Source organism: Pristiophorus japonicus, chromosome 12, assembly GCF_044704955.1.
Source record: "Pristiophorus japonicus isolate sPriJap1 chromosome 12, sPriJap1.hap1, whole genome shotgun sequence".
Classification (NCBI taxonomy): domain Eukaryota; kingdom Metazoa; phylum Chordata; class Chondrichthyes; family Pristiophoridae; genus Pristiophorus; species Pristiophorus japonicus.
Genome location: NC_091988.1, coordinates 186,108,334 through 186,135,057, shown reverse-complemented (window position 1 = coordinate 186,135,057; position 26,724 = coordinate 186,108,334). Strand labels below are relative to the sequence as shown.

The window sequence follows — 26,724 nt, the reverse complement described above, 5'->3', positions numbered from 1 at the left end:
GAGAGGAGATTTGATAGAGGCGTTCAAAATCATGAGGGGTCTGGACAGAGTAGATAGAGAGAAACTGTTCCCATTGGCAGAAGGGTCGAGAACCAGAGGACCCAGATTTAAGGTGATTGGCAAAAGAACCAAAGGTGAAGTAAGAAAAAACTTTTTAACGCAGCGAGTGGTTAAGATCTGGAATGCACGGCCTGAAAGGGTGGTGGAGGCAAACTCAATCTTATCTTCCAAAAGGGAGTTGGATAAGTATCTGAAGGAAAATAAAATTCAGAGCTATGGGGAAAGGGTGGGAGAGTGGGACTAGCTGAGAGTCGGCATGGGCTCGAAGGGCCAAAAAGCCTTCTTCCCTGCTGTAACCATTCTATAATTCCATAATTCTATAAAGCACACACGAGCAAAGAGTGCAATTTACAGCCCATGGTATAAAAGTAAGAACGTGCATTTATACACTGCCTCTCACATCCTCAAGGTGCCCCAAAGCACTAAGCATGGTTCTTGCCAGCTGCACTTCATGTTGTCCAGTGGTTGATTTCAGACCGTGAGTACAATAGAACAGCCTACATAAATCAACATGTTAACAATGCTTAGTACAGAGCTGTCTCTTTCCAGAGTAGCAATCAACTCCAATAAAGGATTTCCATAATATGTTACTTAATGTGTATTGATTTGAATTTAAACTGCAAGAAAGATTAGGATTTCATTGTTAGTAGGTCTGACATTTATCTTTATGCTTTGAGAATGTCATTTGCAAGTAGGATTCATGGTGGCGCCCACTGAATTGGGTTTAAAACATGGACTGCCTGCTGGTGCTGGCCTAGTTATGGCGTTTAATACAAACTAGTCCAACGTCTGAGTTGCCCTTCCCTCCTAATTTAAGGTGGCGAAGGCAGTGAGCGGGGATGTAATAAAAGGGACAAAGGATGTTTGAATGTGTAAATTAGAAGAGTCACATTCAGTGTTTTTCTTTCAACTGATCAGAGGGTTCCTTTGGAATGTTTTTTTAAGTAAATTGCTGCAGTGTTCCTGCCCAAAACAGATCAATCATTCGAGGTTTACCGACTTTCTGCCAGTGTTTGAAAAACCACACATAGCTCCACGGCTGCTGGCCCAGGTTGTACTGGTTTAGGTGGCTGCATTGTCTTTGCTGATTATTGCTTTTGGGCAGGAGGCCTGAAGTGTCTCCTAATCTGAGGAAGGACATTCTTGCTATTGAGGGAGTGCAGCGAAGGTTCACCAGACTGACATATGAAGAAAGACTGGATCGACTAGGCTTACATTCACTGGCATTTAGAAGAATGAGAGGGGATCTTAAAGAAACATATAAAATTCTGACGGGATTGAACAGGTTAGATGCAGGAAGAATGTTCCCGATGTCGGGGAAGTCCAGAACCAGGGGTCACAGTCTAAGGATAAGGCATAAGCCATTTATGACCGAGATGAGGAGAAACTCCTTCACTCAGAGAATTTTGAACCTGTGGAATTCTCTACCACAGAAAGTTGTTGAGGCCAGTTCGTTAGATATATTCAAAAGGGAGTTAGATGTGGCCCTTACAGCTAAAGGGATCAAGGGGTATGGAGAGAAAGCAGGAAAGTTGCATGATCAGCCATCATCATATTGAATGGTGGTGCAGGCTCGAAGGGCCAAATGGCCTACTCCTGCACCTATTTTCTATGTTTCTATGTTTCTATGATCAAAGGCTGAGTGTCGAAGCTCAGTCCCAGAACTTTGTAGTAACAAAGTAATTGGGCTCGTAGCAAAAGCAGGCAATTCAATATTTCACAGTAAGGCCACACATTTCTCACAGAAGAATGAGGAAAACGTTTGACAGGTTTCAAAAGGAAATCCCAAACCTTCCCTTAATCAGAGAAAGTATGGGTGGATCAGGTATCAAAAGAAGTGAACCAATTTACTTGAGAACATTTAACTTAAAGCCGAGAGCTGAAGAAAAACCCTCTTACTTATCTACAAACATGGAAGGGCTTTTCACAAAAAACATAATTGCTGTAAAAGTGAAAGAGAACTCAACCCGACAGATCTGAAAGGCAGCCCATGAGGCCATTAGTAACACAATGTCTGATAAAGCACAGGACTAGCTCCATGCTCAAGGTCTAAAGTGTAATGAATGGGATTGCTGCCAAAGAGCGTAAACCAAAGGGAGACAGAAGCACAAACACAAGGTTTGTTCTTATTCCAATTGGCAGGATTCCATCGAGGTACTGTATCTTCTTTGGACGCAGCTTTGAAAATGATGTGGCCGTGAGTTATCTCTTTAATAAATAAGTCATTGTTAAGTAAATAATGACTTAGTAACACAAACTGAGTGGGCTTATCAGTAGCACTGTGCCTTCAATGGCATTACCACAGGTAAGTTCAAAATGATGTCACGCTCCATTCATGTTACTGCATGAATGACTCCAAGCTCCATCATTAGATGTAGTTTTTCTCTGTGAAATTTCACACAGCAACTCCAATTCACAATAACCTGGCCTATCAAAGAGTGTGATTCTGAAATGGGGATCTGAAAAAAGCACTGATCTAATGCAACTTGTTTAAATGTGAATGTGTTTATACTGGAGCCACTCATTCTGCCATGGTGACTCAACTATTAGTGCACGCCTGGATGACTTCAAGGAGCGTGAAGTACAACAACTCAGCCCTAATGTCAGCTTGCTTTAAGCAAGCAAATTGACCTTGGTGTTTCAATAATTTCAAAGCAGTTCCTATCAAATGATATGAAGACTTTCCTCCTACACCGCAGTAATCATTTGGAACAAAAATGGCAAAGCTTCAGACTGTATTAGTAATATATAGTTGCTGAAATGTCTAAAACCGCTTCGTGAAATATCTTAATAATGCAGAATGCCAAACATTGCATCACCAGTAAAACATTTCAGAAATAGAGACAGTCAGCACCATAATAAAGACAAGCTTTTGTATTAGTTGTGCACTATCTATGGAGAGGACTAACCGAGAGCACAATGAGGTGGCTTAACAGAACAAGGAATGTATATGAAGGCAAAACACTATGGATGCTGGAAATCTGAAATAAAAACAGAACATGCTGTAGATACTCAGCGGGTCCGGCAGCATCTGCAGAGAGAGAAACAGAGTTAGCATTTCAGGTCGATGACCTTTCGCCCGCTGTCACCGACCTGAAACATTAACTCTGTTTCTCTCCTCTTCTTCTTCGGTGGTCCCTCAAATCGAGGATGACTTGCTTCCACGCCAAAATGGGACGAGTTCAAAGAGTGCATAGGTGTTTCAATGAAGGACCAAATATTCCAGGTCCCGAACTATATGTTGAAGAGTGGAAGATGCCTGTGCGTGGATTTTTTTAACGTGTGGTGGCCGTTGCAAGATTGGTCTTGGTCCAGTGGCAAGGATTAACCAAGGCGACTGGAGACCAGCTCTGCTGCACGGACCTAGTGCGCACACATAACTGGCAGACCAATTGAACAAGTACTTTGGTTCGGTATTCACGAAGGAGGATACAAACAACCTTCCGGGTATAAAAGGGATCGGAGGGTCTAGTAAGAAGGAGGAACTGAGGGAAATCCTTATTAGTCAGGAAATTGTGTTGGGGAAATTGATGGGATTGAAGGCCGATAAATCCCCAGGGCCTGATGGTCTGCATCCTAGAGTACTTAAAGAGGTGGCCTTGGAAATAGCGGATGCATTGACAGTCATTTTCCAACATTCCATTGACTCTGGATCAGTTCCTATCGAGTGGAGGGTAGCCAATGTAACCCCACTTTTTAAAAAAGGAGGGAGAGAGAAAACAGGGAATTATAGACCGGTCAGCTTGACATCGGTAGTGGCTAAAATGATGGAATCAATTATTTAGGATGTCATAGCAGCGCATTTGGAAAGAGGTGACATTATAGGTCCAAATCAGCATGGATTTGTGAAAGGGAAACCATGCTTGACAAATCTTCTGGAATTTTTTGAGGATATTTCCAGTAGAGTGGACAAGGGAGAACCAGTTGATGTGGTGTATTTGGACTTTCAGATGGCTTTCGACAAGGTCCCACACAAGAGATTAATGTGCAAAGTTAAAGCACATGGGATTGGGGGTAGTGTGCTGACGTGGATTGAGAACTGGTTGTCAGACAGGAAGCAAAGAGTAGGAGTAAATGGGTACTTTTCAGAATGGCAGGCAGTGACTAGTGGGGTACCGCAAGGTTCTGTGCTGGGGCCCCAGCTGTTTACACTGTACATTAATGATTTAGACGAGGGGGTTAAATGTAATATCTCCAAATTTGCGGATGACACTAAGTTGGGTGGCAGTGTGAGCTGCGAGGAGGATGTTATGAGGCTGCAGAGTGACTTGGATAGGTTAGGTGAGTGGGCAAATGCATGGCAGATGAAGTATAATGTGGATAAATGTGAGGTTGTCCACTTTGGTGGTAAAAACAGAGAGACAGACTATTATCTGAATGGTGACAGATTAGGAAAAGGGGAGGTGCAACAAGACCTGGGTATCATGGTACATCAGTCATTGACAGTTGGCATGCAGGTACAGCAGGCGGTTAAGAAGGCAAATGGCATGTTGGCCTTCATAGCGAGGGGATTTGAGTACAGGGGCAGGGAGGTGTTGCTACAGTTGTACAGGGCCTTGATGAGGCCACACCTGGAGTATTGTGTACAGTTTTGATCTCCTAACTTGAGGAAGGACATTCTTGCTATTGAGGGAGTGCAGCGAAGGTCCACCAGACTGATTCCCGGGATGGCGGGACTGACATATCAAGAAAGACTGGATCAACTGGGCTTGTATTCACTGGAGTTCAGAAGAATGAGAGGGGATCTCATAGAAACGTTTAAAATTCTGACAGGTTTAGACAGGTTAGATGCAGGAAGAATGTTCCCGATGTTGGGGAGGTCCAGAACCAGGGGTCACAGTCTAAGGATAAGGGGTAAGCCATTTAGGACCGAGATGAGGAGAAACCTCTTCGCCCAGAGAGTGGTGAACTTGTGGAATTCTCTAACACAGAAAGTTGTTGAGGCCAATTCATTAAATATATTCAAAAAGGAGTTAGATGAAGTCCTTACTACTAGGGGGATCAAGGGGTATGGCGAGAAAGCAGGAATGGGGTACTGAAGTTGCATGTTCAGCCATGAACTCATTGAATGGCGGTGCAGGCTCGAAGGGCCGAATGGCCTACTCCTGCACCTATTTTCTATGTTGCTATGTTTCTATATCGCAGTGTGGGCTGGCCCATGCTGCCCCTGGGCCCTCGTCTCTTCTGGGCCCCGATCACATCGCTCTGCGATCTCTCGCCGCTCCTTTGCCCCGACCTTGCCGCTCCTGCTGCAGCTGCCCACACTCCAATCCCCAATCTCTACACAGACACTGCCTGACCTGCTGAGTATTGCCAGCACTTTCTATTTTTAAATGTATACGAATGTTCTTCACACATGTTTTTTTCCCCTTTCAATTTCTCTCAATTGTTGTTGGCGGTCTATGAGATAGGTCTCCTTTATGCTTCTTGCCCCTTTCCACCATGGTTTTCTCCTCTGAAGTTAATCATTTCGTGGAGATATCACAGCAAAGCCTACTCCTGTTGTCACTCAATACTTGCACCTTTAATAAATAAGAACATAAGAAATAGGAGCAGGAGCCGGCCATTCGTCCCCTCGAGCCTGCTCCGCCATTCAATAAGATCATGGCTGATCTCCTACCTCAACTTCACTTTCCTGCACTGTCCCCATATCCCTTCATTCCATATTCCATTAATATCCAAATCTGTAACTGTTAAATAAATAATGCCTTAGTATAACACAGAGTTTAGAATGACGTTATGCTTTAGTTGTCTCCCAAGGTACTTCAGACAGGAGCAGCAGATGCTAAGCAGTACTGAAAAGATTAAAGCAAGCACAGTTGAAAGGTTTTTGAGGAGACATTTAAAGGTGAGGAGAGAGCCACAAAGGCTGTCGGATTTAGAGAGGCCGTCCCAGAGTGTAATCTCTGCTATTGATGGTTGAGTGGAGATGACAAGTCAGAGTGGGAGGATCAAAGAGCAGGAGCTGGGATGTGAGGCTGGAGGAGATTACATTGGTAGGATGATGTGAGATTGCGGAGGGATTTATAAATAAGGATGAGGGTTTTGAATTTGATGAGTTGGAAGGCAGGGAATGAACAAAGTCATTGAGGGTGAATGGGACTTAGTGAGGGACAGTATGTGGGAGGTGAAATTTTGAACATGGAGTTTGTGAAGAGCTGTATTTGGGAGGCCACTATATAAATGCAGTTGTTGTTGGAGAGGTTGAGGGAGCGGCGAGTGATCGTGGAGCGACGCGATCGGGGCCCAGGAGTGGTGTGAGTTTGGGGCCAAAAGAGGCGTGGGCCTAGGGGCAGCATGGGCCAGCCCACACTGCGATTGTGTGCACACTCAGTCCGTGCAGCAGAGCTGGTCTCCAGTCGTCTTGGTTAATCCTTGCCACTGGACCAAGACCTCGCTCTGTCAAGCCTGTGTGGTGGCTGGTGTGCAACGGCCACCACAAGTTAAAAAAAATCCATGCATAGGCATCTTCCACTCTTCAAGATGTAGTTCGGAACCTGGAATATTAGGTTCTTCATTGAAACACCTGTGAAATCATCCCATTTTGGCTTGGAAGCAAGTCATCCTCGATACGAGAGACCGCCTATGATAATGATGCTGAGGCTAGAGGTAACAGAGGCATTCATAAGTGTTTCAGCAGTAATGGGAAGGGAAAAGGCAGAAATAACCAGTCGGTGATGAATAGGAGTGGGGCTCTTGATTGAACAAATAATCAAGATTGGACAGTCTTTGGTTTAGCCTGAGTGAGCAACTAGATTGTGTGATGTTGCCAGTGGCAATTGTATAATTTTTGACAGAAACTGAATACAATGGCTTTGGCCTTCTCAATATTCCAAGTAGATGACTTGATGTCAGACAGGCAGTCAACCAACACAGATGATCATGGACCCAAAGGAGAGGTAGGGCTGCGTGCACACTCTGCACACACAAACTTTTCACACAACATTGTCATTTTAATAGCTTGCAGAAAGGCTGTGCGTTATTTTTCAGTAGGCCTTTCTTCTTCTTAGGCAGTACCCCGGAGTTGGGGATGACTTTCTTCCACACTAAATTGAGTTCTAAGGTGATTAATGAGTCCTATATGGGACCTACAGACTCTCTCACAGGTGGGGCAGGTGGTGGTTGAAGGGACGGGTGGGTGGGGTGCTTGCTTTGTCGTAAGCTCCTTCCACTATTTGTATTTGGCTTCCGTGTGCTCTTGGAGAAGAAACTCAAATTGTTTGGTGCCTTCACGAGTGCTCCTCCTCCACTTTGAGCGGTCTTGGGCCAGGGATTCCCAAGAGTCAGTGGGGGTCTTACATTTTTTCAAGGAGGCTTTGAGGGCGTGCTTGAAGCGTTTTCTCTGCCTTCCTTTAGCGCCTGTCCGAAGTGCTCCTTTACCTACTCTCATGCTCCAACATGGCTGCAACATGGGAGGAAGGCTGCTGCAGCTCATCCAAGGGCTCTTAAGGCACTCATGGTCGGTAACTCTCCAGGAGCTCAAGCCCGAAGAGGGCCCAGCTGCAGACTGCAACAACTCGGCCTTTTGTGAAGTGATCTGACCCAGCTTGCTCACTGGCACCAGGAGGTCCATTGCTTTCGGGGGTCGCTGGGTTACAGAAGTGTTGTCACCATGGGAAACGGCGTCATGTTCCATTCCCATCGCATGACTGTCCCTGCGACTTGGCTGTGGCTCAGCACATCTGTTGAAGCTCCTATCCAGTGTCAGCTGTGGCTCAGTGGCTAGCACCGTCGCCTCTGAGACAGAAGGTTGTGGGTTCACAGACCCACTCCAGGAACTTGAACACATAAATCTAAGCTGACACTTCAGTGCAGAGGGAATGCTGCACTGTGGGAGGTTGCCGTCTTTCGGATGAGCCGTTAAACTGAGGTCCCGTCTGCTTTCTCAGGTGGATGCAAAGGATCCCACGGCACTATTTCGAAGAAGAGCAGGGGAGTTATCCCCGGTGTCCTGGTCAATATTTATCTCTCAATCAACATCACAGAAACAGATTATCTGGTCATTATCACATTGCTGTTTGTGGAAGCTTGCTGTGTGCAAATTGGGTGCTGCATTTCCCACATCACAACAATGGCTACACTCCAAAAAGTACTTCATTGGCTGTAAAGTGCTTTGAGATGGCTGGTGGTTGTGAAAGGCGTTATATAAATGCAAGCCTTCTTTCAAAGTCTTCACAAGGATGGTTGAGCCCATAACCAGTGTCCATGCTTGACTTGTATCACAAATTCTTGCAAGGGGAACTCAGTGCAATGGCCACCAAGGTGTTGTGTGAAGGAGCCACTGATTATCATGGGACAGTCAGTCACACCCTGGGTTTGGTGGAAGGTCCTGCAATTGTTGCTTGCGGATAATCATAAGGAAAGTGATGAGTGTATCCATGCTTGCAAATAGAACCTCAATCTTCTGTCTAATATAAGCACACACTGCAGACTAACGGATGTTGCTGCTATTCCCTGTGACAGCCTGACAGGAGCCAGAGGCTAAAAGGTTCATAGCTGCAAGGCCATTGACTGCGACAGGCCATGCATTGTCGGCTGCAGCAGGTCTTTTAGCAGGATGTCACTGTCTCTATGGAGAGCTGAAGCTTTATCCACTGTTTCTCAGACAACTGCAGCTATGTTGTTCTGGACCTGCAAACACTGTTGGGAGGGTAAGAATTTCAAGCATGCTGCCGTCTATATGCTCGGCCTCCAGCTCAGTTTACTCCGCCCTTTTACTCCTCTTCCCCCTCCTCCCAGAGTTAGATTCCGAGAAAGACCCCCATTAAAAAAACAACTGCAATAAAGAGAAGAAAGGCTTGCATTTATATAGCACCTTTCACGACCATCGCTTTACAGCCAGTGAAGTACTTTTGGAGTGCAGCCACTGTGGGGAACGTGACAGCCAACTTGCGCACAGCAAGCTCCCACAAACAGCAATGTGATAATGACCAGATACTCTGTTTTTTGTTATGTTGTTTGAGGAATAAATATTAGCCAGGAAAACCATGGATAACTCCCCTGCTCTTCTTCGAAATAGAGCCATGGGATCTTTTACGTCCACCTGAGAGAGCAAACGCGGCCTCGATTTAACGTCTCATCTGAAAGACGATGAATAACAACAACAGCTTGTATTTATATAGCGCCTTTAACGTAGTAAAACGTCCCAAGGTGCTTCACAGGAGTATAAGACAAAAAAATTTGACACCGAGCCACATAAGGAGAAATTAGGCCAGGTGACCAAAAGCTTGGTTAAAGACATAGGTTTCAATGCCAGAAGTCCTTTAGCTGTTCGGAAGCCACAATAGTAACTATAAGCACTTTCAAATCCTTCGTCAAAAATCACGTAAATTACTACCAGAAAACCGTGTCCATAGTTTTACCTGAGAAAGGCTGAGGATCTGTTTAAATAGAGTTTGAAATGGCTGCCTCAGGCCTTCTACTGTCATGTCAGTCAGCCTGCAATGCACACATGTATCAGGCAAGTGAGAACTTTGCAAGAAAGCTTCATCCAGTTCCCCTTGAGAAAGAGGTTATCAGCTGGACTAGGTATGGAGCTTTCACTGGGTGGCAGGGTCCCTTTCAGTGCAGGTGGTCATAGACAGCATTCATGTGAGAATCACATGCTCATCTTCTTCTTAGATGGTCCCTCGTAGCGAGGATGACTTGCTTCCACACCAAAAAGGGATGAGTTCACAGGTGTTTCAATGAAGGACCTGACATTCCAGGTCCCGAACTGTATATTGAAGGGTGGAAGATGCCTGGTGCATGAATATTTTTAACGTGTGCTCATATAGACCCCATGAACAGAAAAGGATTTCACTCCATTAACAACCAGGTGATAACTAACTACAGGGACATTGTGATGCACGGTGTTGGCCATTGTTCAGGAAGCAGTCAGGTTGCCTTCATTATGCAGCATCTCTAACTTGAAGGAAGTGAAGTATTGGATGGATGGCTTTTGAGACCTCTGTCAACTGTGGCTTGGTGGGTAGCACACTCGTCTCTGAGTCAGAAAGTTGTGGGTTTAGGTCCCACTTCAGGGACTTGAGTACATAAATCTAGGCTGACACTCCCAGTGCAGTGCTAAGGGAGTACTGCACTGTTGGAGGTGCCGTCTTTTGGTTGAGATGTTAAACCGAGGCCCCGTTTGCTCTCTCAGGTGGACAAAAAACATCCTTTGGCACTGTTTCGAAGAAGAGCAGGGGAGTTATCCCCGATGTCCTGGGCAATATTTATCCCTCAATCAACATAATTAAAACACATTATTTGGTCATTATCACATAGCTGTTTGTGGAAGCTTGCTGTGCACAAATTAGCTGCTGTATTTCTCACTTTACAACAGTGACATACACTTCAAAAATCCTTCATTGGCTGTAAAGTGCTTCGGGTGTCTAGTGGTCGTGAAAGGCGCTATATAAATGTAAGTCTTTTCTCTATAGCCATGGATGCTAACCCCACTGAAAAATCCCCATCAGCAAAGGAACGCCTTGTACTGAAAGGATGGTTGAGCTGTTTTCTTTGTCAGTTGGCCAGCTCCACCTGCAAGAGAAGTGTGTGTGTGTGTGTGAGTGCAGCTTTGGCACGATGCAAGACTGCAAAATGGTTTTCAGGCCCAGAAAAATATAGCTGCAGTTCTCTGAGGATCAGGGCATAAAAAAGCTTCAGTTCTTCATCGGTGAAGTGACCCTGTAAAACGCCCTGCTGCAGCTGGCACTGCATGCCTTGTCGCAGTCAATGAACCCCTTTGCCTCTGGCTCCTTTCAGGCTGTCACGGCGAATATCAGCCACAACTGTTAGTCTGCAGTGTGCGCTTGCATTAGACAGAAGATTGATGCCCTATTTGTGAGCGTGACTATAATCATCTCTCTGGTAGCTCCCAGAGGCGGTTCCAAACTTTGGGTATGTGGCATGTTTGATGGGCCTCCCAAGAAATGTATGCAAGTGCGTGCGCCTGCTTTTACCTTCCTCCTGATACCAACACATTTCCTCTCATTTGCAGCCAGCTATGAGGGACTTGAGCATTGACTCGGTCAGTGACCTCACTCCAAGTAGCTGAGCTTTCACTGGACTGCGTCGCGAACTTTTGATGCAGCAGGACCTCCAAGTTGTCAGCCTCACAAGGAGCCATTCTGGCTGTGATTTTTCCCCATGCGCCATTCTGGACTATTACTGAGTTTTCGTGCCACCGCCGCGACCTCCCCTCAATGGCGAGTTGCCGCCTTGTCGGATTTTGCATCCTTCCCCCAACTAACTGTGTGACAGGCAGCGCTCCCGCGGCATGTAGTTCATGTGCTGGCTGCCTATTTGCCAGCGGGGGTGGGATGCAAAATTCGGCCAGGCCAACCCTCTGCGCTGCCAGAACAGCTGTGGCTCTCTTGTCTCTGGGTCAGAACGTTGCCATTTCAAGTCCCACTCCAGAGACTAGAGCACAAAAAAAATCTAGGCCGACACTCCAATGCAGTGCTGAGGGAGTGCTACACTGTCGGAGGTGCTGTCTTTCAGATGAGATGTTAAAACGAGGCCCCGTCTGCTCTCTCAGGTGGATGTAAAAGATGCCATGGCACTATTTCGAAGAAGAGCAGGGGAGTTATTCCCGGTGCCCTGGCCTATATTTATCCCTCAATCAACACAACAAAAACAGATTATCTGGCCATTATCACATTGCTGTTTGTGGGTGCTTGTTTGTGGGTAAATTGGTAGCCGTGTTTCCGACATTACAACAGTGACTACACTCCAAAAGTACTTGATTGGCTGTACAACGCTTTGTGAGCTCCGGTGGTTGTGAAAGGCGCAATATAAATCCAAGACTTTCTTTCAGTGCAGATGGGCCAGCTTGATCTTAGTTTTGCTGCTTTTGCAGTTAGGTTGGTCATATATATGGTTTGGAACACAATTACCTATGTAAATAGCAGTACCTCAGTAGAGGGTATTCTGCACACAATTGAATTTCATACAATGCCTGGCTGTGCAGATTTTGTTTAATAATCAAATTAATTTAACGTAAAACAAGAGGGAATTCTAAAACATGAGACGTCTGACAAATGTATCTTGCAAGATAAGATTTTTTTCAGGCAATTTCCCAGAGTTATTTCGTATACTTTTGCAACTAGAGAATTTACATCAGCTCGCATATTTTTAGCACCACCTGCTGGTCAACTCCAGCTTCTGCCAAAAGTAAGCAGCAGGGAAAATAATTTAGAAATGTCTTCAGTTATTTCAATTGCTGCAGTTTAAACATGGGGAAACACTAGCAATTCAATGCCAGTATAACTCAAAACAATTTTGAATAGAGTCGTTCCAACGTCTCTTACTGCAGTGCATTTAAAAGTCTTTTAAAAAGCTGCTTTAAAGAACCTGTACAAAAACAGCAAGCATCTGTGGAGAGAGCACAGACAAATTAACGCTTCAGGTGTAACCCTGCATCTAACTGGGAAATATTACAGATGACCAGGATTAAAAGGAACAAAGCAAAGGGGACGGATGGTGTAGGGATACACAGTTATGAGAAAGGATGTAAAATGACATACAAAGTGCTTAAAAGGAAAACAGGGATGGATAAAAAGTTGTCAAGGGAGTAAGAAAAATATAAAAGACGTGCAAATTGTTGAGGCATTTGTTCTGATGATGCCACCTTCCACATTTCTGAAACATTGTTTCTCCTCAGCGGAGGATTCCCCTCTACCATAGGAGACGAGCCTCAAGCAGCTGTGTCCCATTTCTCGTGCTTTTGCTCTCATCCTATCCCCCAACCATGATAGAGCCCACCTTGTCCTCACTTTTCACCCCATTGGCCTCTGCATTCGCCAAATCATCTTCCATTTCATAACCTCCAATAATGAATCCACTGCCAAACATTTTCCCCTCTCCTTCCCTCTGTGACACCCTGGTTCACCCTTTCTACTTTCCTTCCCCTGGCACCTTTCTGTAAGCAACACCACTGTGCTTCCAGATAAAGCAACGATTTACATCTACAGTACTTTCTCCAACCTTGTATACTGTATCTACTCAGTGTGGTCTGTTGAACACTGGGGAACCCAAATGCTGATCAGGTGACCGCTTTGCTGAACCACCTCCATTCTGCTCACAAGTGCAATCCTGGGCTCCCCATCACTTACTTCAATTTCCTGCACCAATCCCACTCGATCTCTTCATCTTTAGTCACTTACATTGCTTAAAAGCAAGTTTTCCTTTGATGAAAAGTGCTCTTTGAAGATGTCCTTAGAAAACACCCATCACAGCGTTAATAGTCCCAGGAAATGCGCATTCTTCTGGTGAAGGTCATACCTACCCGCACAATGGCTCGTCACCTGATAACAGGCGCCAAGATGCAACAGCAGAGCCTTGCTTTCTGATGAATATCTTTCCTCCCGACAGTAGAAAAGTTTCCGACAGGTTCAAGAATCTATCTGGCCATTTTGGAAATGCAACTTTGCACTGGGCTGGAGTTACAATGCCCCTAGTGTCAGCTGTGGCTCAGTTGGTAGCACTCTCACCTCTGAATCAGAAGGTTGTAGGTTCATGTCCTACTCCAGAGACTTGAGCACAAAAATCTCGGCACATTCCAGTGTAGTACTGAGGGAGTGCCGCACTGTCGGAGGTGCCGTCTTTTGGATGAGACACTGAACTGACGCCCCTTCTGTTCTCAGGTGGACGTAAAAGATCCCATAGCACTATTCTGAAGAGAAGGGGCATTATCCCCAGAGTCCTGGCCAATATTTATCCCTCAATCAACATAACAAAAACAGATTATCTGGTCATTATCACAATGCTGTTTGTGGGAGCTTGCTGTACGCAAATCGGCTGCTGCGTTTCCCACATTATAAGTGACTACATTTCAAAAGTATTTCTTTGGCTGTAAAGCACTTTGGGACGTCCGGTCGTGAAAGACGCTATACAAATGCAAATCTTTGTTTCTCTCTTCTGGTGTTGATGAGCACCTGAAGCTGGTTCGCATGGGTACAAAAATGGCATAATAACCAAACTCACATTTATCTGACCTACATTTTGTATCTTCTCTGAAAATTGTTATACAATTCAATAGCCAACGGGTTATGCCAGAATCAGTTTCCCAACAAGATCAGGATTCTATCAGGAACTATTCATCTGCACAGGTGCATAAGTTTCCACTGCAAAGTCTGATGAAAAAGTGAAGCCCTCCCGTCAGCCAACATTAAGATGCAGTAACAAGGAAAACCCTCAACGTGCAAGTACCTCAGTATAAGATAGCCCCTGTAGCTAACACAAGTGGCGAAATATCCTTGTTTTGATACAGCAATACAAAGGTTGCAAAACTGAGGCCCACTAGCAATGTTCTCTTTAAGCTGCACGTCTCCCGTGGAGCTGGCTCACCGACTTTTAAAAGGAAAAACCACGCACGCGCGATATTTTGAATGGACCACACACCCACCCCCAAAATGAAAGAACATTGTCCGCGAGATCAGGGCTTTGTCCGCCAGGGACCAACACACTGGCCACAACAAGCACAGGATGTGGAGAATTCTACACGTTTCATATTTGGCAACCTAGCAGCATCTTAAAACCACAGAAAAGCGTGAAAACAATTTGGACTAAATAAATGGTTCATTTCAACTTTAAAGAAACCCTTTTTTGTGATGCATATAATGTTGTGATGTACTTTCTAAGTATCATTCAATGGGCAACATTCGAACGATCAACTGGTATGCCACTATTGAATTTTATTTTCTTCTGTCACTCAGTTGCAAAACAAACATGAAGGCCATTGAGTTTTTATTTCTATACAAACATCAAACTTCCCGTAACACACGTCTTCAGCTTGTTAGACAGCCCTGAAAAAAAATGAAAAGCATAAGTTACAAGACACATTCAGAATAAATACAAAGCAAATAAAATTAACGTGCGTGAAATCCCAGCCTCTCCGGGTCCATATGGAGGCCTCGCAAAAGCCGGTTTTCAGCATGCAATGAGCCAAAAACCGGCTTTTCCGATCTGTCAAGATATCCCTGGACAGATCTTCCGTATCCATGTGAGAAGGACATTCACGCGGGTGAGATTGGGCTATTTTCCCCATCTCTTGCTCAGCTAATGTCCTTGAAACTTTTACGCCTGGTAAAAGCAGGCGCATAGCCTACTTTTACCAACAAGAGAGTTTAACATATAAAAATTAAATTTAACTACACATTTTTATAGTAAAAACGCTGTCCTTTAAGGTAAGTTTATTTTAAACCTTATTAAAACACAAAAAACATCCTAAAATATGTATTTTTTCTAAAACAATTAACTTTAATTTCAATTAATTTTAAATATGTGAGGTGTTTTTTGTATTTATTATGTTGTGTTTGGGTGTTTTGGGGGTTATTCTGATTGATAGTAATGGGAACTTGTAAAATCGGAGTTCCCATTACTATCAATGAGAATACTCCGTGATTGGTTGTCCAGGCCCACGTGCTTCCCCGCCCGTATCTCGAGGCGTGCTGTGATGTGCGGGAAAAGGCGGCATCCGACCAGAATCGAAGACACCCCCGGGACCACCAGGTACTTTCGCAAAAAAAATTCAGGTCGGAAGCATTCGACCGAAGGAAGCCTCCGACCAGAATTTCAGTGCCAATATAATGGAGCCTGCTAGAATTTTACTAAATCGTCTTAATATTTTGCAATTCACTACCTGTACAAGACTTGACATAAAAAAGACCACATTAATCTTGCACCTTCACACTCATCAATAGCATACTCATTAGCTTGCTCTGTACTTCATTACTACTTGGGCCCGTTACATATCAGGTACCTTTTGGATTGCCCAATCTCGTACACAAGCTTTCAAAGATTTTTTTTCCTTCTTGAATAAAAGTCAGCAAAACAAGCCTACAATTTTAAGCATGATATAGAAACAGATTATACAGTGATGGCAGTGAGTACTTACAGCACAGAAACAGGCCATTCTGCCCAACAGGTCCGTGTCGGCGTCCACACGAGCCCCCCCCCCACCACCCTTCTTCATCTAACCGCAGCAACACATCCTTCTATTCCTTTCTCTCCTGTGCTTATCTCTTATCTAGCGTCCCCTTGAATGCATCTCTCGCTTCAACTACTTCTGGTGGTCGTAAGTTCCACATTCTAACCACTCTCTGAATAAAGACATTTTTCTTGGAATCCCTATTGGATTTATTCGGGACTATCTTATATTTATGGCCCCTAGTTCTGGTCTCGCCCACAAGTGGAACATCTTCTCGTCGTCTACCCTATCAAATTCTTTCGTAATCTTCAAAGATCTCTATCAAGTCAGTCTTCTCTTTTCTAGAGAAAAAAGCCCCAGTCTGTTCAATCTCTCCCGATAGGTATAACCTCTCAGTTCTGGTATCATTCTAGTAAATCTTTTTTTGCATCTTCTCCAGTGCATCCAAGTCCTTTGTATAAAATGGAGACCAGAACTGTTCAAAGGAAGTGTGGTCTAATCAAGGTTCTACACAAGTTTAACATAACTTTTCTATCCCTCGAGAAATGAACCCCTGTGCTTCATTTGCTTTTATGGCCTTATTAACCTGTATCAGCACTTTGAGGGATTTGTGCCTCTGCACCCCCAGATTCTTCTACCCCACTTAGACACTTATTTTCCAAAGAGTATGTGGCCTCCTTATTCTTCTTTCCAAAATGTACTACCTCACACTTATCTACACTGGAGTTCACTTGCCAATTACACACCTATTCTGCAAGTTTATTAATGTCTTCCTGTATTTTGTTGCAGTCGTCTGTATTAACCACACACACACACCCACAATTTGGTGACACCTGCAAATTTTGAAAATGCACTTCCGATTCCTTGCCCCCCCCCCCGTCCAAATTGTTTATGTAAACGGTGAAAAGTGGTCCCAGCACCGATCCTTGTGGATCACCACTTGCCAATCTTATTTGAAAAGGAACTGGTTTAATAAATTGTTTGTGAATGTTAAAATTATTTGTTAATTTCCTTTCCTTCCTAATCCAAAGCCTCCCCCATCTCCCTCTGCTTACCCTGCTGCTCGTCCTCTCCCTCCGCCTACCCTGCCGCTCTTCTCAGATCCTATCCGAACCTTGCGGACTCCTACCCGTTATTGCTCCAGTGAGTTGAAAGTTACTGTACTTTGTAGGCAGTATTCCAGCTCCCAGTGTGCAGCAACATTACACAGAAACCAGGAGCGGAGGCAAGTCAAGGAGCAGGACAAGGCAATTTTTGCAAGGCAGCATGATTTTCCATTCCCTCCACCACATAATCTCAGTTGGGATCAAATTCTGAATCATAGATTGGTAACATTTGGTTTAACTATTCCTAATGTTGCCACCCATCTCCACATTTATAAGTATATAATATATAACTATTAAACTGAGTGGTGAAATAATAAATGGTAGAAATACCCAACAGATCCACAAGCATCTGGTAAAAGACAGGTTAACAAACAGTCCATGTAAACCTTATCAGAACAGGAAATTGGAAGTCAAATATTAAACTATCTTTTCAGATACTGAGGAGCTGTAATATTTTGTTTTTTTCTTTTATCAGTGTGTATAGTGTATTATACTTGCTTGATATTTACACAAACACACACATTTAAAATTATACACGAGAGCCTGAAAGGAAGCAACCTCAAACTTACACTTTAACGCACTGCTCTGAGGCCGTAAGGAGATTGACAATTATTACTCTTCAAGATACTAGAGCCCAGGAAGAGATCGAGGGAGGAAAGCGAGTGGGTTAGCAGGCTGAAGACTAGCTTTTCAAGTTAGTTCAAAACCAGTCTATACTGATGGGATCAAGAGTTCCTTGATCTGTTGGCTATAAGGGTCTAAACTGTGCGGTCACGGGGTAAGGGGACAGGTCTCCTCCATGTAAATACAGTGCACGCGCGAAAATTTAAAGGGACACACTAAAAGTAATAGGCCTCGCAGGAAAGCGTAGCTTACAGGGAACACTGCCTACATGTAATCTGTGTGGGCAGTCTTCATCAAGTTCTGATGAATGGTCATCAACCTGAAACATTAGAATCTGTTTCTCTCTCCACAGATGCTGCCTGACCAGCTGAGTGTTGCCAGCATTTTCTGTTTCTAATCAACTTCGTAGCGTGCCCATAATTTGGTACAGGAGGTGCTAGAAATGTAATGTGCTCCATTCCCCACCACTAACACCTTCATGTGTGAGTTTTAGAAATACAACTGCACCACTAAAAAGAGAATCATGGCATATAAAAGACTCAACATTCAACTTACTTGGCCACAATGCCATCATTCTTCGCCAGCCTCAGGATACAATCATCTGATTCACCCTGTAATTAAAAAAAAATAGAACTGTAATAACCCTCTTCAAATGCTCACATTAGGTCTGATCGAGTATTCTCTGGTTGACCAAAAAACGAGCCTGATGTTAAAAATGTATTTTTGCAGACACAAATAAAACTGCAATTTTATAAAGTTAGCTTATGAGTCAGATATTTGCAATTCAGTGACATGCAACACAAGTTACAGTACAAGTTTAATATTAAAAACAGCCCTAGTTTGTTCACAAGGACTTTATGGCAGTTTTTGCATCTCCTATCCTGAAGCTGCTGACTCGTTGCTAAGGAATGGTTCCACAGGCTATTTTATCATGGGAGGACTATAGCTGGTCATAGTACTGCCCTTCACCTGCTGTTCACACACATGCGCACACTTCTAACAGAATTACAATCCGGAGTGAATAAAACTGTACTACCTAATTGAGGCAAGCAAGAAAATATTAAACTGCTATTTTGTAGGAGACTGGAGGCGCCCAGCTCATTAGTGAGTGGCTCCACAGGCAATAAGGAAGACTGCTTTCTCCCTCAGCCTGGATACTGACCAATCGGCAGCTAAGCCAGGACACTTCTTACAGATGCTCACTCTTGGGAAAGTACACTAAAATTAGAGTTCTCTTGTAATAAAGGCCTACGTAAATCTTCCAAAGGTCAGGGTATATTTTATAAGGAGGACAAAAGCCTCCATTTGCTAAAAACACTTCCTTTCTGTTATTTTTAAATTAATTTTGTAAATAGTAGAAAAAGTGAAACTTTAGATTTAAACTACCTCTGAACAGTGGTGGGTTCTTGCAGACCAAACTGCTCATTCCTTCTAAAAGAAGTACTGTGTAAATAACTGAGCTCAGGTAACTTTTAAAAGCCCTCAAAAATTCCCATTAGGTATAAATTTAAGGTAAATTTGTTCTCTTTCTGAAATGTTATGTTCGGGCACAAAAGGGCTTATCTATAAAGTTCTTAATACAATATTCTTAAACTTGCAGGTACATAGAACTCTAAAGGACTAATGTCCCTCAGTAACACCAGCAAGTTGTAGATGGATAAAAACAATCCCGCTAACACAGTAAGTTTATTTTCTTCAGTGTGTCCAGTAATGTGTACATACCATCCTACGGATAGGCCCGCAGATGGCATAGGTTTTGTGCTGACCATTGAATCTCCCTGTTACTTTGTCAACCTGAAACAAAACAAGAGATAGATGATTTGGGAAAGCACCAACAGATATCTCGCGAAGACTTGAAAACAAATTCTACAACTTATCATCTATCACTACGTCGATACACAAGAATCAGCATCTTTGATGAAGTATCAGAGAGGGTTGATGAGGGTAGTGCAACTGATGTGTATATGGACTTTCAATAGGCGCTTGACAAAGTACCACATAATAGACTTGTTAGCAAAATTGAAAGTCCATGGGATTAAAGGGGCAGTGGCAGCATGGATACAAAATTAGCTAAGGTGCAGAAAACAGTGGTGAACGGTGTTTTTCAGACTGGAGGGAGGTACACAGTGGTGTTACTCGGGGTCGATATTAGGACCAGTGCTCTATTTGATATATATTAATGATCCGGACTTGGGTATACAGGGCATAATTTTAAGGTTTGCAGATGACACAAAACTCAGAAATGTAGTAAACAATGAGAAGGATAGTGACAGACTTTAGGACATAGACAACTGGTGAAATAGACCAACACATGGCAAATTAAATTTAACGTAGAGATGTGTGAAGTGATACATTTTGGTGGGAAGAATGAGGAAAGGAAATATAAGCTAAATGGTACAATTTTAAAGGGGGTGCAGGAACAGAGGGACCTGGAGGTGTATGTACAGAAATCTTTGAAGATGGCAGGACAAGTCGAGGAAGCTGTTTAAAAAAAAAAGCAAATGGGATCCCTACGCAGATGGAATTTAACGTGGAGAAGTATGCAGTTATTCTTCGTAGGAAACTCTGGTAGGAAAAATAGAAAAGCAGAGTATGTTTTAAATGGTAAGAGACTGGGAAATGTTGGTATTCTAAGGGACCTGGGTGTCCTTGTACACGAATCACAGAAAGTTAACATGCAGGTACAGCAAGTAATTAGGAAAGCAAATGGTATGTTAGCCTTTATTACAAAATGATTGGAGTATACGAGTAAAGAAGTCTTACTCCAATTAAGTAAGGCCCTGGTGAGACCACATCTGGAATACTGTGTACAGTTTTGGTCTCCTTACCCAAGGAAGCATATACTTGCCTTACCCAAGGAAGCATATACGTGCAACGATGTTTACTAGACGGATTCCTGGGATGAGGGCATTGTCCTACGAGGAGAGATTGAGTAGACTAGGCCTATATTCCCTCGAGTTTAGAAGAATGAGAGGTGATCTCATTTAGATATATAAAATCTAAAATTCTTCAGGGGTTTGAGAGGGTGGGAGGATGTTTCCCCTGGCTGGGAAGTTTAGAACTAGGGGTCAGTCTCAGAATAAGGGCTTGGGCATTTAGGACTGAGATTAAGAGACATTTCTTCACTCAAAGGGTTGTGAATCTTTGTAATTCTCTACCCCAAAGGGCTGAGGCTGCTCATTCGATGAGTATATTCATGACAGTATCGATGAGTATATTCACGATCCCTAAGTGAATCAAGGGATATGGGGATAGTGCAAGATGGAGTTAATGTAGATCAGCCATGAGCTTACGGAATGATGGAGCAGGCTCGAAGGGCCGAATGGCCTACTCCTACTTCTTATTTTCTTAATAGAGTACAAAAGCAAGGGAGTTATGCTAAACCTTTACAAGGCACTGGCTCGGCCTCAGCTATAGTGTTCAATTCTGGGCACCACACTTTAGAAATGAAGTCAAGGCTTTGGAGAGGGTGCAGAAGAGATTTACTCGGTGGTACCAGGGATAAGGGACTTCACTTATGTGGAGAGACTGGAGAAGCTGGGGTTGTTCTCCTTAGATCAGAGAAGGTTGAGGGGAGATTTGGTGATTGTTCAAAATCATGAAGGAGTAAATAAGGAGAAATTGTTTCCAGTGGCAGAGGGTCGGTAATCCGAGGGCACATTTAAAGTGATTGGCAGAAGAACCAGAGGCCCCATCCTTTCAAATTTAATGTCATCACCACCTCCCATGATACTTTCATCCCTCCAGGCTGGCTGGTCAATGGTGCTCTGTGGAGTACTATGAACATGTCTAGATCAGATGTTGGATGACTGAATCGGCCACAGAGGATCAGCTTCATACCAATCTCACATTGCCTGGCAAGTCACTTTGGTAGCAACTTAAAAGCAAAAAGACTTTCACGACCACCGGATGTCTCAAAGTGCTTTACAGCCAATGCTGCTTCCAGCATCCTTTCAGGCGCTGCATTCCAAAGACACAGCTTATCCACCACACCAGGGTATAGCTATTACTTGGGCAGACAATGACAGGTGTGAGTTTGTGCCGTCACTGGGCAGGCTGCAGACACAGAAATTCCTTGAGTGTCAGTCAGCAGTACCACTCACAATAAAGTGGGAGTGTATTCCTGACTGCAGAACGGACATGCCCCATTGGACAGCGGCTCCATCAGCAAAGCTTCAGTACCAACTGCTTGCTTCCCTTCTGAGTGGCATGATGAGCAGCACAACTCATCATAATCGTAGAGCACAGAAGGAGGCCATTCCCCCATCATACCTGTGCCAGCTCTCTGGTAGAGCCACCCAATTAGTCCCACTAGTCTCCATAGTCCTGTAAATGTTTTTCGCTTCAAGTATTTATTAAATTCCCATTTGAATGTTACTATTAAATCTGCTTCCACCATCCTTTCGACAGTGCATTCCAGATCACAACAATTTGCTGTGTAAAAAAAAATGGTTCTTCAGCCAATCACCGTAAGTCTGTCTTTTCTGGTTCCCAACCCTTCCACCACGGGAAACAGTTTCTCCTTATTTACTCTCATCAAAATCGTTCATGATTTTGAATGCTTCCATAAAATCGGAAGTATATTTCCACCAACCATCTGGTCATAGCATGGGGACAAAAAAAATCTACTAGTGCACATACACCTTCCAGCCTTAATTATACTCTAGATTTACATTCTGCTATCTTAACTCACATCAGCAAGATTGATTTGAATGGAAGCATGGTCCTTGGCACCAATAATTCTGTTGCTAGCAGAGCTGAAAGACAAAGAGTAACAATTTAGCTAACCACGGCACTACATGCAACACAGAGATCAGTGTCTGCACATATTTTATACCCACCATTTGCGTGGAACGTAAAGGTCAACAAATTCTCCAGCGTCGTTCTGCATGTTGGAACTTAGTTGGCTGTTGGATTTTGTTCAGTTGTTACTCAGGGATCTAGGCACATAAAAACAGTTAATATTTCAACAGGGCAGCATCATTTGTGTCAAATTGGGTACAGAGCTTCAGCTAAATATTAGTCACCTTATTTATGTGCAAGCATAAATGACTGAAGCAATACATCACTTGATGAATCAGCATTATTACAACAACAACGTATATTTCTATAGCGCCTTTAACGTAGTGAAACGTCTCAAGGCGCTTCACAGGAGTATTAGGAGATAAAACAATTTGGCAACGAGCTGCATAAGTAGAAATTAGCGCAGGTGACCAAAAGCTCGGTGAAAGAGGTAGGTTTTAAGGAGCGTCTTGAAGGAGGAAAGAGAGGTAGAGAGGTTTAGGCAGGGAATTCCAGAGCTAGGGGCCTAGGCAACAGAAGGCATGGTCACCAATGGTTGAGTGATTATAATCAGGGATGCTCAAGAGGGTTGAATTAGAGGAGCGCAGACATCTCGGGGGGGATGTGAGGCTGAAGGGAGATTACAGAGATAGGATGGAGGCCGTGGAGGGATTTGAAAATAAGGATGAGAATTTTGAAATCGAGGCGTTGCTTAACCGGAAGCCAATGTAGATCAGCGAGCACAGGGGTGATGGGCGAGTGGACTCGGGCAGCCGAGTTTTGGATCACCTCTAGTTTACGTAGGGTAGAATGTGGGATACCAGCCAGGAGTTCATTGGAATAGTCAAGTCTAGAGGTAACAAACACATGGATGAGGGTTTCAGCAGCGGATCAGCTGAGGCAAAGGTGGAGATGGGCCATGTTACGGAGGTGGAACTAGACGGTCTTAGTTATGCTACGGATATGTGGTCGAAAGCTCAATTCAGGGTCAAATATGACAGCCTGGTTCAGTCTAAGGATAAGGGGTAAACCATTTAGGACTGAGATGAGGAGAAACGTCTTCACTCAAGAGAGTTGTCAACCTGTGGAATTCCCTACCGCAGAGAGTTGTTGATGCCAGTTCGTTGGATATATTCAAGAGGGAGTTAGATATGGTCCTTATGGCTAAAGAGATCCAAGGGGTATGGAGAGAAAGCAGGAAAGGGGTACTGAGGTGAATGATCCTTAGGCTCGAAGGGCCGAATGGCCTACTCCTGCACCTAGTTTCTATGTCTCAGACAGAAGTTGGGAAGCGGGATGGAGTCAGTGTCTAGGGAATGGAGTTTGCGGCGGGGACCAAAAAAAATGGCTTCGGTCTTCCCAATATTCAATTGGAGATTTTGACAGACGAGAGCAGGACCAGATAGTGCTTTATGTGGTCCAGCTGGATCTGGCGGTGAATGGCCTAACTAGTTGTCCGCCATATCCGTTCAAGTTTGCATCCCTTTAAGGGAGCGAAGATCAGGGCTGTACCAAGAGAAACGGCCAGGGTGAGACAGAGTAATTGTTTTAATTATGGAAACATTTGTCCAAAATTATACGGATGATATAATAACTGACACCATTTGAGTTATGGATAAGAACTCTTATTGATCAATTTAATTCATGGATGCTTATTGATAAATGACCTACCAATAGTAAAACAAAAATGAACAAACACCATTTAATGTTGAAGGCACAGCATAAATACAAGTTCCTGTTATTTATACACAAATAATGCAGTTCCAGTGTTAATAATTTGCATTTATGTGACAGTTTTAACATAAAACATACCATGATATTTCACAGTAGCAGACAAAATATGGTACCAAGCCAAAAAAGGAGACATTAGGACAGGTGACCAAAAGCTTGATCAAAGAGATAGGTTTTAAGGAGCATCTTAAGAGGAGGAGAGGTGGAACAGTTTCTGGAAGCAATGCCAGAGCATAGGAAGTGGGAGGTGCTGAAGAGGCCAGAATGGGAGTAACAGAGTTCTCCAAGGGTTGTAGGGCTGGGGGTTACTGAGATAGGAGAGAGGCCATGGGGAGATTTGAACATGATGAGAATTTTAAAATCTAAGCAGTGGTGGTCCAGGTCAGCAAGTGCTGGGGTGATGGGTGAACAGGACTTGGTCAGAGTTAGAACACGGATTTATGGAGGGTGGAAGATGGGAGACCAGCGAGGAGAGCATTGGGAATGGTCGATTCTGGAGGTAACAAAAGCATGGAAGGCGGCTGCAGCAGCAGAGCAGTGCGATATTAAAGGTGGAAGCAAGCAGGATTGGAAAGCTTACCTCAGGGTCAAATAATTGTGAACTGTCTGTTCCAGCAGCCAGGGAGGGGGTTGTAGTTGGTGGCTAGGGAACAGTTTGCGGCTGGGGCCGACAATGGCTTTGGTCTTCCCAATGTTTAAGTCAGGACTGGATGGCAGACAGTAGTCTGACAACACTGAGATAGTGGAGTGGCTGAGAGAGGTATTTGTGGGGTAGAGCTGGGTGTCTTGTGGAACAGAGCTGGGTGTCTTGTGGAACATGCACTGTTTTTGGATGATGTTGCTGAGGGGTAGTATGTACATGAGAACTATGAGGGTCCCCCAAGGATGGTTGCTCAGAGGACTCCAGAGGTAACGGTGCGGGGTGGGAAGTCATCGCAGGAGGTTCGCTGGCTGCAACTGGTTAGACGAGGGCAGATGGACAACAGAGAAGCGGTGTTGGAGGAGGATGGTGTGATCGACAGTGGCAAAGGCTGCAGGCAGGTCGAGGATGAGGAGGGATAGCGTAGTACGGTCAGTCACATTTGTGGCTTTGATTAGGGCTGTTGGAGGGTTGATATTTTAAAAAGGAGTAATTATAGCAATTCCAGTGACATGTCACAAAATATAAAACCAAAACAAGTTCTTCCCAAGAGTAAATTTCAGAGTGGGCAGATTGCAACCCGAATCGGTTTTCCAGATAGCACATGGAACAGAAGTAATTGGCTCTGTCAAGGCAGAGAATGAATTTCAGGAAATAAGAGACTGCAGCCCCTTTAATAAAGAAAGCAAATTGGACTAAAAGCATGTCAGAGGGCGAAAGAAAGTCGGAAATGTGTACCTTCACAACAGACAATTGGTGTTGTGCAAAAGGTGGTGAGTAAAGAAACGTGTAAGGAAAGCAGGAACCGGGCAAGCTGCAGTGGGAGCACACGGCTCACTCTGACTGAGCAGCGAGGTGTGAACTAAACCGGCTCCGGTCTCAGCAGGCGGAAGGCACAGGCTCCCGGGCTCTGCTGTGAGGTTCAGCGCTTTGGACCACAGCTTGGGGGGGGGGGGGGCGAAAGGCTGGAGAGGCAGCGGCTGACGGCGAGGGAGGCTGCCGTTGCTCAGGGGGCTGGCCGGGCCTGCGAGCCGGGTGTCCCAAGCCCGTCTCTCTCACACACACACGCGGTCGGTCACTCGCTCGCCCGCCGCATGTCTTTCCCCGCCTCGCCCGTGAGCCCACTGCCCTCCCGCCGCACCGTGCTGCCCGCCCGGCCGCCTGGGCCCCGCTCCACCCGCCATCTTTTCCAGCCCCCTCCCAACTTACCTCCGCTCGCAAATGGCGGCCGCCGAAAAGAGAAAGAGGGCCCGCGCCGGAAGCGTGGTCATAGAAATCGCGCGCACTGCTTCCGGGTCGGCTGCCGCCCGCGCCCCCGCCGTGCTGCGCGCGCAATGAGGGGCAGTGCCCATTCTGCGGGGCAAAAGATGTCCTGGACTGTCAGCAGAACCCAGTCAGCTCCTCCCTCGGCCAGCTCACCTCATGGCATCTAATTGTATTATCAATAAGCCCCTATAGTTTTGCATGTGTTGGTCTGCTGATCGTTAACATTTATAATTCTTTGGGTGAAGAAATTTGCTTTTTACTAATATTTATTTATAAGATGCAGTAGACGACCATTTGGCCCCTCGAGTCTGCTCCGCCATTCAATAAGATCATGTCTGATCATCGACCTCAACACTTTTCCACCCGATCCCCATATCCCTTGGTTCCCTGAGAGTCCAAAAATCTATCTATCTCAGCATTGGATATACTCACCAGTCAGCATCCACAGCCCTTTGGGGTAGAGAATTCCAAAGATTCACAACTCTCTGAAAAAATTCCTCCTCATCTCAGTCTTTAATGGCCAACCCCTTATTGTAAGACTATGCGCACTGGTTCTAGACTCTTCAGACAGAAGAAACAACCTCAGCATCTACCCTGTCAAT

General features: G+C 44.5%; 1 protein-coding gene across 2 annotated transcripts; it reads right to left on the bottom strand.

The window, feature by feature from the left end:
• Positions 1-14,718: 14,718 nt before the first annotated feature.
• Positions 14,719-26,162, bottom strand: rps21 (ribosomal protein S21). 2 transcript variants are annotated; one of them, XM_070896264.1, is made up of 6 exons: positions 26,066-26,162; positions 22,545-22,643; positions 22,397-22,460; positions 19,426-19,497; positions 18,259-18,314; positions 14,719-14,849 (listed from the first exon to the last, which is right to left on the bottom strand). In XM_070896264.1, the coding sequence occupies exons 2-6, from the start codon at positions 22,592-22,594 to the stop codon at positions 14,840-14,842; spliced, it is 252 nt and encodes an 83-aa protein (XP_070752365.1). In that variant the 5' UTR covers positions 22,595-22,643; positions 26,066-26,162; the 3' UTR covers positions 14,719-14,839. The 2 variants fall into 2 exon arrangements, with proteins under 2 accessions (XP_070752365.1, XP_070752366.1); XM_070896265.1 differs by lacking the exon at positions 14,719-14,849 and having other exon boundaries at positions 18,255-18,314.
• Between the last annotated feature and the right edge of the window lie 562 nt (positions 26,163-26,724).

Excerpts from the sequence above, each read along its gene's own strand:
- rps21 (XM_070896264.1), bottom strand. The coding sequence starts at position 22,594 with ATGCAGAACGACGCTGGAGAATTTGTTGACCTTTACGTTCCACGCAAA. Across the intron at positions 22,461-22,544 it reads CTTTACGTTCCACGCAAATG|CTCTGCTAGCAACAGAATTA; the intron begins GTGGGTATAAAA and ends TTTGTCTTTCAG. Across the intron at positions 19,498-22,396 it reads TTCAAATCAATCTTGCTGAT|GTTGACAAAGTAACAGGGAG; the intron begins GTGAGTTAAGAT and ends GTTTTGTTTCAG.